Source organism: Misgurnus anguillicaudatus, chromosome 2 (assembly GCF_027580225.2).
Source record: "Misgurnus anguillicaudatus chromosome 2, ASM2758022v2, whole genome shotgun sequence".
NCBI lineage: Eukaryota > Metazoa > Chordata > Actinopteri > Cypriniformes > Cobitidae > Misgurnus > Misgurnus anguillicaudatus.
Window position 1 is genome coordinate 46,488,564 of NC_073338.2, and position 13,674 is coordinate 46,502,237.

A 13,674-nucleotide genomic window follows, 5' to 3' on the forward strand; every position below is an offset into this window, starting at 1 on the left:
GTGAAAAAGCATTAAATAATTCGTAACCCTTTGGTGGCACATTAAAAACAAACAAACATTCGAATAGCATTTTTTAAATTCGAATTATTATTGCCGATCGAATATTCGAATATTCGAATATCCGTGCCCATCCCTAATGGAAATGCTGACATACATCAATACATTTAGCAGCTTTCTTGTTTATCAGATTATTAATAGATTTTAGGTAGCCTATTGCTTAACTTCTAATAAAAAATACGGAATAATGGTTTATAATCACCATATTTACATTTATTTATAATAAACGTTGCAAACAAAAGTGACACATTAATCAAATAATATTTCTTATGTAATAAGATATCATAAGAGAAAAAAACTAATTAAATATTTTCCAAACAAAGTCTTAAGCAAAATATATGAATTCTAAAAAAAGAGGGCAAATCTAACCATTTTTTTTTTTTGAATAAGGACAACTCCATAACAAATGAAAATTTTTTTCTGTATGTTGACCACAAAAGGTACAAAACAAAAAGTTTCGAATATGCCTACCTGCAATACTGCAATATTGCCACAAGGAAACCTGCGTACGTCAAGTCGGAACCTGACGTGGAGGTAAGTACTTTTCCACGTCAAAGACAAGTTTTATAAATCTGAGCGTTTGAGTGGATTTGAGCGTACGCACGGTCTTAGATCAAATCTGTGCGTAAAAACGCTTTATAAATGAGGCCCCAGGAGTAAGGGAAAAAGTGTAGTAGATTCACCCTCCGGAGCAGAGGGGGCGCTAATGCACCTATAAGCTAGATGCCAACCGCCATTAAAAGAGATAAAGGAGACAAACGTTTATCGGATGTCTGATAGAGCAGATGCCGCGGTGCTTAAAACTGCTCATGAAGATTTGCATGTCGTGGTGCTCTTTAGGGCTACTAATGGTGTCACAACAGAACAGAACAGAAAGATGCCGGGTGTTTTTTTGACAGGTTTCTGCAGCGGCTTTATGTTTCTTATATTGCATGTGTGACACTAAGGCTTTGAATCCCATTGTTCCGAGTTTTAAAACTTAAATAAACAACGGACCCCGTACGCTAACTGGTCTGTAAAACGGATCAAAATCAGGGTTAAGTAACCAGTTTTCACTAAATGTGTACTTCCCCATAGCTAAAACTCACACTTTTCTCCATTTGCTTATACCCGGTCCACGCACTTCAGCGAACTCCCCGCAAATTTGTGCTTTAGTAGATTCCAGTTTTCCCTGACACATGAGACGAACCTATATAAAACAGTTATAATCTTCTTGGCGTTGTTGGTTGGACAACATTTTAAGACCTTTGATATGCGGATTTAAGACATTTTAATGCTTATTAAGGCCTTATTTTCATACTATGGAATTTAAGACGTTTTAAGACTTTTTAAGGATCCGCGGACACCCTGTAAATGTCTGCGTATACAAACAAACAACTTTTCAACTGGACACAATGCATTTTATTTTTAAGCAACATTTATGCCAGGTAAAAAAGCATTAATATTATACTATTCTTTCAAAAATAATGGTTATGAAGCTCTTTAACATTGGTATACGTGGAAAATGGTAACCGGCCCATGCATAGCTGCAACGAATAATTATTTTGATAATCAATTAATCGAACAATCATTTTTATTAGATAAAAGTATAACAAGTACTCAATTAGATTTTTCACTTTTTACTAAACAAAATTAAGTCCTAAATCAGGGTATTCATGTCCACTTTAAAAATGCATTTTAAAAAGCGTAAAAGTTTTCTAATTTAATCTTTAATTTTGGCTTTTTAAACCTTGAATAAAATGTTTCTTGAGTTTTCAAACAGTAAAACCTCTTTAAATGTCAAAAATATAAATAAACAAAACATACTGAGTTGCACCCTTTAGCATCTTTTTTCGAACAAAAATACTTATTTCGAACAAAAATATTAGTATTTGTTATTAACAAAACAAATAAGCCAAATGATATGAAACTGATATATCTGCGTTATACCTGCCTAATATACAACTGGATTTTCCCTTTAAAACGAATGTCCAGTTTGGGGTTCATTATTATATTTATAAAAACATAACAACAAAACATTAACACACATACATAAAAGGAAGGTTTCTTGTGCTTTTAACCTGCATCATCTGTGTGCTGCGGTGGGCAAGTAATGTCACAAACTAACTAATCGATAATTACATCGGTTTTTGTCATTATCGATTTTGCATAATACAAATAATTTTCATAAAATACAACATCATGACATCATTTAAATTATATGATATCCTAATATATTTTATAAAACATTTTATCAGCTGCTAAACAGATATTGCAGGGCTCAACAATAATGATAGCCCAATGGCTAGCATGAACGATGCTCAGTAACTTCCCTGACCGGCCTAGTGTGGCACCGTTATGAAAGTTTATCAATTGTTCGCGTTTGGACGCCCTGCCAATTTAAATATTCAAGCAGAGACGAGAGATGTCAATGCACTATTCATCGCTGATGGAGAAGTAAAATGTAATGTAATAAAATGGGAATCCAGTGATGTGACCATAAACCACATGTAACGGCCGATTAAGCTTTTGTGTTTGGAACAACTGCATAAAGTGAAGTGCTTCATCTCATCCGTGCTTCATCCAGCACCTGCACCTGTGTCCTCAGCAATGACACTGAAAAAGCTGAAAGCTGATATCACCCACCTGAAAGAACTCGGCAGACATGTTTAAGAAAGGGATTTCAAAATCTTCCTCGTAGACTGAACGACCTTCTAAGCCCAACACCATCAGCATCTGACAGGCGTTTCTGATGGCCCCCCTATAATCACAAATGTTAGGAAAGTTTATTCCTCTACAACTACACGGAAAGGAGTTTTGTATGTGATCAGGGGCAAGTACATAGTTTCCTTTAAAGGGGACAAATCTAACTTTTTCCTTGTTTATGTGCTATAATTGGGTCCGTAGTGCTAAAAGAGCACATGAAACTGCAAGCATGTGAAGAAATAGGTCATTGAAATTTGGCTCCCCTTGCGATGTCAGAAGGGGATAATACTGCCGCTTAATCTGCACTATCCAACCACGGCACTGCCATTTAGTGCAGAGATTAGCTCATTTGCATTTAACAGGACACACCCATAACGGCACATTTTTGCTCACACAAGTAGCAATTTTAACATGTTAAAATAAATTATCTATATGATATTTTGAGCTAGAGCATCGCATATGTACTCTGGGGACACCAAAGATTTATTTGACATCTTAAAAAAAGTCTTGTGAAATGTCCCCTTTAATATTGCATTGACAGACAAGACAGACCTGTCGACCACTTCTCCCCTGCGCTCTCGTGCGATCATGTCCAGTAGAGTTTGTCTAAGGTGATCTCTGATGCAGCCGTACCGCACTACCTGATCTCTAAAGATGATCAAGCCAAGATTATAGACGTTCTCCACATTATTCTGCTGAACATATACACGGTCCATAAAGAGAGCGACATAAATAGACAGAAATGATTTACAATGAGTTATGACCTCTTAAAAGATCATACAAAGTCTTTCATACACACTGGTGTATGTTTTTGTCCAATAGTGAATACAGATTAGGGACGAAGCCCTATATCGAATCATATCAGAGATGGGAAAAGTACAGACATCCTTTACCCAAGCAGAAGTAGAAATACTCATGTGTAAAAGTTAAAGTATTGACTACACTTTTTTACTCAAGTAAAAGTAAGGAAGTATCAGCTCTCACATTTACTAAAGTAAAATGTAGCCTTTAATACTACGCAAAAAGATTTTAGCTTATGAAGCAGCTCACCTGTTTAAAGCGGAGGTGATTATTCCTCATTTTTTGTCTGTGACAGAAGGCACTTCTCATAATAATTTATTTTTAAGATTTTTTAAAATAAATCGTTACATATGTTAAAGCAGTGGTTTGGGCCACGAGATGGTGCCAGGGGGGCACCAGTTTTATGACATTTTATGAAATACATTATTTATCATGAATTCTGTGTAATTACCCCTAATAAAAATAAGACTACTAACCAAAAGCACTACTTTTTTGTATAATTTAATGTTTTTTTATTAAAATGTAAACAGTTTTTTGTCACAAATTTTCTTTGGGGGGCGCGAAGGAATGCACCGTACACAAGGGGGGCCACACTCTAAAAAAGTTTGGGAACCACTGTGTTAAAGGAATAGTTCACCCAAAAATGAAAATTCTTTCATCATTTACTCACTCTCACGTTGTTACAAACCTGTCTACATTTTTTTGTTCTGAAAAACATGAAGATAAATGTCTGCTGCCTAAATGTAAATGGAATGAAGGAAGATATTTTGAGGAATGTTTGTAACGAAACAATTTGTGAGACCCATTTACTTCCAAGTAAATGGGGCTTATGAATGGTTAGGTTACAAACATTCCTCAAATATCTTCCTTCGTGTTATTCAGAACAAAGAAATGTAGATTGGTTTGTAACAACATGAGAGTGAGTAAATGACAAAATTTTAGTTTTTGGGGTGAACTGTACAACTCTGAATTCTTTACCAATTTATTTGAATTCCCTTACACTCATGAATTTGGTTCATGCTCAACAGATTTTGTACAAAATAATCAGTTCATACTGAGACCATGATCTTCTTTAGCATTAATTAGCAAAATTACTAAGTTACTAAAAAAACTTATTCATGAAGTTTTGAGATTTTGGTTTATTTTGCTCATGTTTCATGTCTTATTTTAGTCAAATGAAAAACTTCCAAAATACACAGTAAGGGCTCAGTCACACCAAAAGCGCTTTAAACGCTTGCAAACGCAATGCGCGACGCACTGCCTTTTTTAAAAAAGAGCAGTGCAGCGCGGCTTTTCATATTGCTAAGCAACCACCGAGTCAGCTGTCTTGTCAATCAAATATTGAAGCGTGAGCGCTCTTTTGCTGTTAACTGTCATATTAGCAGAAACTTTAAAAAGAGGGCGCTTGCTCTGACCTTGTTTGAGGATAAGAGGAGCACAAACACGCAGGAGAGAGTGAGCGAGTGGAGTCCGGTTCTTCAAAGCAACTGTAAACTTCACTCGCCACAACGTAAGGCCCGCCTCTCCCCTCATTCGATTGGACAATGGAAGACGCGAATGACGTCAGGCGCTCCTCCGCTCTCAGCGCTCCTTCAAAAACGCGTGCGCGGCAGGCGGCGAAAACCGCAAGGCGCTCGGTGCGCATAAACAGCGCGCAAACGCGCCCTGCCCATAGAATATCATTCAAAAAAGGCGCCTGCAACTGCCATAAACGCTTTTGGTGTGACTGCAGCCTAAGATGGTATTTGTTTTAAGTCTACTACCCTTCATCTGTTTTTATATGTAATAGATTTCTTCTAAATTAACCAAAACATGCTTATCTGTATATTTAAACATAACATTTCAGGGGAAAAGTCATTGACGGGGAAGATAAGTGGTGATACGCCTTAGTTATTTTATTTATCCTATTCACATGCAGTGCTTTGTCAATACAATGCACATGACATTAGTGAATTTTAATTTGCATGTGTTGATTATGATGGCATTATTAGATGCAAATTTGACTGTATCCACCTGTAGTGTGTCTATAATGAATGGACTAGTGCAGTACATTAATCTGTATGGCCATGATATATTATTGCATTAGCAAAACTTTAGCTAACTTATTAGCCTGGTTTAAAAAGTACAGAAATTTGAAGAAAAATGTAAGGAGTAAAAGTAAAAAGTTTGATCATAAAAAGATGAAACATTCAGATAAACAACCTACCATATACATTAAGATATCTCTGATCATGACCATGGCCGTCTGATGATCGTTCCATGCTTGGTTTAACGTTTGCAGGAAATTGTTGTTTAATGAGTGCAGTACATCTTCTCGTACCTGTGAACAGGTAAAAAGGCAAAGCATTTATTGCACCTGTGTGTAAAGTGACTTTATCTCAATAACTCCTTTAGGGCAACACCTGCTTCTGCATCTCCACCGACATCATTAACCAAAGCTGGAAACCCTTCGAGTCTTATAACTTCATGTACATACAGGGCAGTCTTATATATGTCCCAGAACATCACTGTGTAATATGCATATATAAAAATCACATATACTCAAATTCATCGACTCAATTTAAATTCATTTGTCATGAGATGCTGTGTGTTAAGAGTGATTTTTCATCATGCGGACACTTCCACATTGCTGTATGGAAAATGCTGCTTATTGTATTTACAAAAAATATCTGTGCACAGACATGAGCATCTATTTTTAAAAATATTTCTACTATCTACTAAGTTTAATATAGCTGTGAAACCTCATATTCTCCAGATCTGATCAACCTGAACCAGCTGAATATGAAAATCAAAAAGGGAGGGCATACTTTGTTGATGAGGTGTTCGGTCACCACCTCCCTCAGGCCTGTGTAGAGCTTCTCCCCATGTTTGTGAAGCACCATGGTGTATGCGTTCCTGTATAGCTCCTCGAAGCTCAGCCCACTGTTGTTCTTCCTCTGGATCTCCTGAATGGCGTTCTTCAGAAGATCCCAGATGTTATTGACATACTTCTCATCCATGGTCATCTATAAAACAAACAAATCACACAACGTCAATATTTTTGCATTTGTTATTTAGCCAGGCATGTTCAAGTGATTTTAAAAACAATGTTTAGGGACATAGCAAAGCCTCAACTTCTTTGATGTTCAAAAACAAATGGACATTTCTCCAGCAAGCACATGGTGATTTTAAATAAATGTACGATCAAGAACGTAGGCTATGCGTAGTTCTGCGTAGCCTGACGTGCACCTCTGCAAAAATGTAAATGCATTTCTGTTCTAAGCGGGCCACAAGTGCTGTGATTGGTCCGATTGTTCAGGTCCCAAAAAAATCTGCATCGCATTTCCTCATACGAAGTTTAGTCCTTAAACCAAAGCATCTGTCCACACAATACAGCGACTGACTAACCCAAAACCAAACAAACCAAAAGCCTATGTAATAAAATGTTAACCTATGCTTATTTATTAGACGGGTATTACACAACATCTGACTCAAGTCTTTCTGCACAAATCTAAATCTCATTACAGGGGAGGAAAACCTTTGTGCCCACACAGAAATACGTGATCTTTACAAAAAATCTATTACAGTGGTGTTTAATTTATGAATAACACCACAGGTTGATCTTCATCACTAACCCCTGGTAGATGCTGGACAAACAAAAATCGATTTCTCTTTACGGCTCGAATCTGGAGCTACAAGTGCAGGTGACTCAGCATAGCTAATCTTACTAAAAATAAGTGTGACCGGAAGTTCGTGTCTAATCATGTGTGTGAATTACACACGTCAAAACATTACACTTCAGCACAGCACCGAGACATAGCTCCAGTTAATTATTATTCACGTCACGGTGTCACAAAAGCTTCTCCGGCTCGGTTACAAATCTGCCAATGTGATGGTAGACGGGTGTACTGGGTCAAACACAGAATCTGCAAACACCTCGCCTGTCTGTCTTTCTCTTAGTCCTGCAGACAGACAGGTCATCATGAGATAGACAGACCCGTGCAGGCAAGCCTGTATCTGATCAGAAGCCATAAGCGTTATTAAGGATGTGCGTATGTGTTGTTATCGACTTGAATAGTGGTTCTGCACTGACTAGATGACCAGTAAAAACAGTTTTTAAATGTTGACTAGTTTAATACAAGAGCTAAGGGTTTTTTTTGTGTTTCACAAACATCAAGAAATGTGTTCTGATTTATTTTTTGCATGCATTTTTTCATTATATAATCTACTCTCAGACAGACAATACAGGGAGTTGCCAAATATTGTGTTGGATATAAACATAAGCCTCAGAGGACACAGCGGTGTTTGACAGCGGTCAGAGCAACATAACATCATGCACACAATAATAAACAATATGAATAAAGGCTCATTAAACTGCACCTATATGGTAAATAAAAAGAAATGAACTGTGGGAAGATCTTGTCAACATTATTGACTTTAGATTAGATTGGGCTAATTGTTTGCTTTGTGGGAACAACCCATGGTGTGTCCCTATAAGTACAGACAAATAAATGTTTTACAGTTTACGATCAAATAATCTAACAATTACTAAGAAGGATTAAAAGCAGCAAGACCGGGTGAGACAGACACTGTTTGTTGCAGAGTAAAATATTGAGAATTGTTAAAACCAAGTGATGGCATTATTGAGTTGAGCACTGTGAAAAAACAGTTGGGGTGTATCAGCACTGAACACATGGAGGTTGTTGGGAGGGTAAAGCTATGAGAAAGATGTTAAGACAGCTGTGAGATTACTGATGAATTCCTATGGCAGGGTAAGACATGTCAGATCTCAAGAATAAAGACAACTTATCTGAACAGGAAAAATATCTTTCTCACTGTACCTGCGATTGAACCATGTTTGTTGACTTTTTGGCAGGTGTCTGACTCTGAGAGGTTGGATGGGAAAGGGGTTTTCCAAGAAAAGTATTAAAATGTAAATCTTTAGATAAACATTTCTGTACGTCTAAAAATATTCTCATTTCTGAACACTACAGGTTTAACGATATTTCACAACACACACTATATACTACCTGTTCGATATCGATTCTGAATCACAATGGCAATAATATGCACAACTCTTTCATGTACTACAGCTATTTGATTAAGTTCTTATCAATCTAAAAAAATCGCTGTTAGTTTGAGTCGTTTATAACATGCATTTGAAAAAGTAACACTTGTCAAACATAATCATTATATATATATTCTTTATTATCATAAAAATACCTGTAAATGTTTGAAGAACATCGTTTATACATTTCCTGGAGCTGCCTGTGTAATGGTACTTCTTCTGCAGTTCATTTTGAGTTTCTGCACGAGAGCGCCATCTGGCTTTTGGATGTAGCAGCATTTCACCATAATTCATAGGAAGCAGAATCGCACGATGTATCGTTACACCCCTACTGAACACTTGACCTAATTCAATTTATATGAGCACTACTGAAAACCAAAAATCCTGCAATGCCCCTTTCTGATCTGAATGGGGCTTAAAAAGAACCGAATGCATAAAGTGTTGCAGTGTATAAAGAAAACACCACACACCAACATCACTGAGTGTGTTACATATGCAAAATATGCAGATATCTATAAAAAACTGTTTATTACAGTAACCTGTTTTAATACGTCTACATGCAAATTAATAAACCGGCTGTGCAGAAAACTTTGTCAGCTATCTCACAGGCAGTAAAGTCAATCAAAAAGCTGGCGGGAAATCTGTCAAAAACTAAACTGTATAACATCTCTTCTCATGTCTACAAACTAGGGCTGGGGAAAAAATCGATTTGATTTTAAAATCGAGTTGGTAGGTCAAATCGATTCATATTTTCAAAAAAATCAATTTTTTTTTTTATTTTTTCTCCCCCTCTGCAGTATAGCGCAGTACATATAGTGTTTCCCAAACATAGGCTCTACTGGGCGTTCCGCCCAGGTAAATTGCGACCCGCCCAGGAAAAAAAATCACTTTACGAATTTCCGTATTTTCTGAAATCGACAGGATGACCCGTGTTGTGATTAGAGAGTCCGTGAAGATGCACGCGTCATAAACTCATCATCCAGCACGGCAAACTGGATCAACTGCAGCACATACTGAGCAGCCAGGGAACTACACTGCGACCAAAATGGTTGCATATGCTTATGTGCATATGTGTTTATAGCATCCAAGTTGGCTTCATTTTGCGTGCAAGCACATCGTGTCTCTCCCGTTGAGTGTGCGTTCACGTGCTCTCTGTTTCTCAATGAATTGGATGCGACACGAAGCAACCTCAGTGTCACAATGCATCCTTCCATGTTTCTGAACTTGATCAGAGTTTTACCATTAGAGGTCTTTCTTCACTGAGAAGACCCGTACTCAATTTTTTAATAATCTTACTATTAATAGACCATATCTTTTCTAAAATCTAAAAAGTTTGCACAGAGATTGTAGCAAAAAGCAGTGCTAATGTCAAGCCCATTGCACTGAACGAGCAAAGCTCAAGCTGACTCAGGATATAAAAAACGCTAAGCTGTATTGTAAAGCCTGTCATCGGGACAGCAAGTAGACTTTTAAATCTGAAATAATGAGTGGATTAAGCTTTTTTATTTGGCAAACGAGAAATAGAAAGCAGAAGCAGTAACGTGCCTATCTAATAGAAATTATTACCATTATAACATCAGTCACATTTATAATAAATATATAAACCTGCACTGTCTATTAATATACTGTACACCACTAATACAACACCTTCACCTGACTATAACCCAAAAAACACCAACAAACCACACAACATCATCCATTATCCCAAACACCAACCATGAATACAACACCTTTACCTGACAATAACCAACATACTACACAATATCATCCATTATCCCAAACACCAACCACTAATACAACACCTTCACCTAACAATAACCAAGAAACTACACAACAGCAGTCACTAGAGAGCAAGTATCACTAGTAAAGCATTGCTTTGCTGGCCCGGTTGAGCCAGTACTTCAGAGCTGTACTTGCCTGACCCAACCAGAATAAAATGATTCATTTAATCTTTAAAAATGTACCAACAAAATGCTGGCACACCCATTCAAAGGAAAAGGGTACAGAATCCAAAAACTAACCCAAAAAGATACCTTTAACCAAATTGTATCAGTGATGTCAAAAGTCAAATGAAGAACTATGAATGGGCTCGAAGTGTCACTAACAAAATCCTGTTATGAGACATTTTACAAGTGTGCATCTCATTGTATTTTAGCAATGTATTCTTATGTGTCAAAGATATTATATACATGTTTTATACATGTGTGTGTTACTCAAAACATGACAGACAGTTATAACTAGTAGGCTAGTATGTGACAGGACTGTTTGATAGCTATCTTTTCATAGTTATTAACTCATTCAACTGAGGAACATTGTAAGTAAATTTAACCTTAAACAAAATATCTATGTCAGCTAGGTTTGGAAGAATTTTCAACAACATTTTTAAAAACATAACAGAAAACGAAATGTTTGCGTTTGTAATAGGACGTCCAAAACCCACAAATGTACATTACGGATACAAAACAGCACCAGCCAACTATGACAAGTGACAGAGGTGTATTAATTAGACAAAAAAAAAAACCCTCTTTCATACTGGACCCATCCTCATTGCTAAGCCCTGTGATAGCTAGAGACACAACATCATACCACAACACTACAAGAAAATAAGAGCAACAGGATAGAGCTTATATCCTCTGCAAGATCCGCACTAATGCCATTACGACTGCGATCGTCTTTTGCTCCAGAGCCTCCGTAAATCTTAAAAATTGTGACTCAAAACATCTAAAGCCGATGTGGCCTGCCGCTCTTTCCGATCCCCGGCCCTCGAGTGATCCCCGCTACCGCCTGAGGTGCACTCATCCCAGATGATACTCACGGGAAATGCGCGGATCCGCATCTTGGTGTCCTTCTTGGTGCCGGGTTTGAGATTGGACATGTTTGGGTTAGGGAGCGATGCCATCAACAGATATTAGGATGGGTTTGCTGAGGGCAAACGCGGACAATTCTCGCCCTCTTTCCCCCCCAGGTTTGAGTTTCTCGATCTCACTCGCTATCGCTACAGCGATGGCGGATGACGAGATCTCGCGAGATCGAAGCTTAAGCATGTAGGATTAAACCTAATATCGCGAGAGCATAGGCCAGCTGGGGTTGACATGTGGTAAACAGCGGCCGTCTGTGAGGAAAGATCAACGTTCATTAACGTTCATCAAAACTTAACGACAAGAAGTTTAAACATAACATTACTACCCATTAGCATCGAATAGTATTGTTTTTTGTTTGTTTGTAGCTGTTCCTTCTTTCTTTGTTAGTATAACCGTAATAATTTGTCAGGTAAAATACACTTTAACATCAGGTTGCATGTAATTACACTTTATGCATTAGAATTGTTGCAAAATACTGTAAATATAGTAAGTAAAGTTAAATTTATATTATATTTATATTCAAGTTGTAGTACATAACCTAACATTACATTATTTTTTATGTAGTCTGCAGGTCCCATGTGGATGTGATTTCCCTTCGGATGCAGGATGCTGGTTTGTAAGTAGGCTACTGCAACCAAACAATGATGCACATTTGTAAAAATGCCCGTGTTCTGGGGTGTAAGATGCTGTGTTTGTTTGAGTTTGAAAGTTCAGTCTCTGTGTCTTAAACAATAATTCCTACAAAACACTGATAATTTAATTCAATTATGGTATCACAATGGCACAATAAAGCCACATAAATAAATACAAACTATTGTCATTGTATGTAGAAACGTTGATGTTGAAGAACACAGCCTTACTGAAAGTTATTATTTGGATATTACAGTATGACTGAATAAAAAAGGTTAAAGTGCACCTATTTCATTGCTAAAAAACAACATTACTTTGTGTTTTTGCTATAATGCAATGTGTTTGCATAGTTTATGGTTAAAAAAAACGTTATTTCCCACATACCGCCCTGCTGAAAAAAAACTAAAATCATTACAGATTAAAATACCAATAGGTACCATTAGCTTTTACCATTAAAACCACTACACTGTAGTGTGTTTTGGGCCATATTCCATTAGAACCAATAAAATTCCCAATAAAACCATTAGCATTTTCTGTAATGGTTTTATTGTTTTTTTCAGCAGGGCGTACATTTTTGTAGCTCCAAATTTTACTTTCTACCTGAAACGCATGGATGTGAAAAGCTCTGTGTCCCTGATTAGCCAGCTAATCTGTACGTTGTGATTGGCCTGAATACCTCTGACGTCAACTGGAAATGTGACCCTCCTTACCATGTTTGAAAGATTCGGTTGCTAACAGGAGTTAACTTACAGGCTGTGAGTCCAAGCGGGAGGAATTATGATAATATCGGTTTTGTCCACGTCAACAGGCCCAGGAAGTAAACTATACAATCCGTGTGTTTGTTGTAGTCCAAGAAAAGAGATTTACATTGGAAATATTTGGGGGGAGGTTAGCATGCAGGTTTGGGAAACAGTGATAAAACTTTTGCAATAATTTTTAAAACTTATTTTTAAATAGATTTTTGCCAGGCATATGCCTTGATTTAATTTAGGAGACCTGGAACGTTTGAACTTTTTAATGAGTGCAAATTCATTTTCATAAAACCACAAACTGCTTGCCTGTCCTTCTGCCTGCCTGTTTGCTTCTCCTCAACCACCTGCTTTTCAAACTGGCATTGCTTTCGTCCACACAACAGGAGGTATTAGACATTATGTTAGGTACTAACAGAGTCTCTATTAACTTTTATTTTTTATTATAATAAAAAATTACATTTGCATCATTTTTAGTAAAAACTGATTGGACCTGAAAATGTCAAATGGTGTAGCCACCAATTGCGCCACAGATGTTGCCTTTGTTATATTACTTGCAGCCTATATCAGTGGTTCCCAAACTATTCATTTTGCGACCCACTCAAATGGATATAATCTATCATGGGACCCACAAACATATTTTTATAAGGACAAACCAGAAAAATACACATTTTACCTATTTTAAAATTGGTAGTACATGATGGAGGCAGGCTGGGGCTGAAGCCAAGATTCCCAGTAAGCAAAAGCCATAATTTCACCGTCTAGGTTAACTATAGACCTGATATAGTCTGGCTATAAGTAACCCACTTCTAGCCAAAATAACTTGTGAGATGTAAAGAATAAG

The 13,674-nt window shown here is 37.1% G+C and overlaps 2 protein-coding genes across 2 annotated transcripts in view; one reads left to right on the plus strand and one right to left on the minus strand.

Annotated features, from left to right (window-relative positions):
- Positions 1-11,616, minus strand: part of cul3a (cullin 3a) — a 38,483-nt gene extending 26,867 nt beyond the window's left edge. Inside the window, exons 1-5 of the mRNA XM_073856739.1 lie at positions 11,406-11,616; positions 6,351-6,548; positions 5,749-5,863; positions 3,295-3,454; positions 2,683-2,797 (exon numbers count right to left, since the gene is read on the minus strand). Coding sequence (XP_073712840.1) covers positions 2,683-2,797; positions 3,295-3,454; positions 5,749-5,863; positions 6,351-6,548; positions 11,406-11,489 — 672 coding nt within the window. The 5' untranslated portion in view covers positions 11,490-11,616. The remainder of the gene's footprint in view (positions 1-2,682; positions 2,798-3,294; positions 3,455-5,748; positions 5,864-6,350; positions 6,549-11,405) is intronic.
- Positions 11,617-12,050: 434 nt separating this feature from the next.
- mbnl1 (muscleblind-like splicing regulator 1) overlaps positions 12,051-13,674 on the plus strand; it is a 94,912-nt gene continuing 93,288 nt past the window's right edge. The window contains exon 1 of the mRNA XM_055203509.2: positions 12,051-12,067. The gene's annotated coding sequence lies outside the window, so the exon portion shown is untranslated. The remainder of the gene's footprint in view (positions 12,068-13,674) is intronic.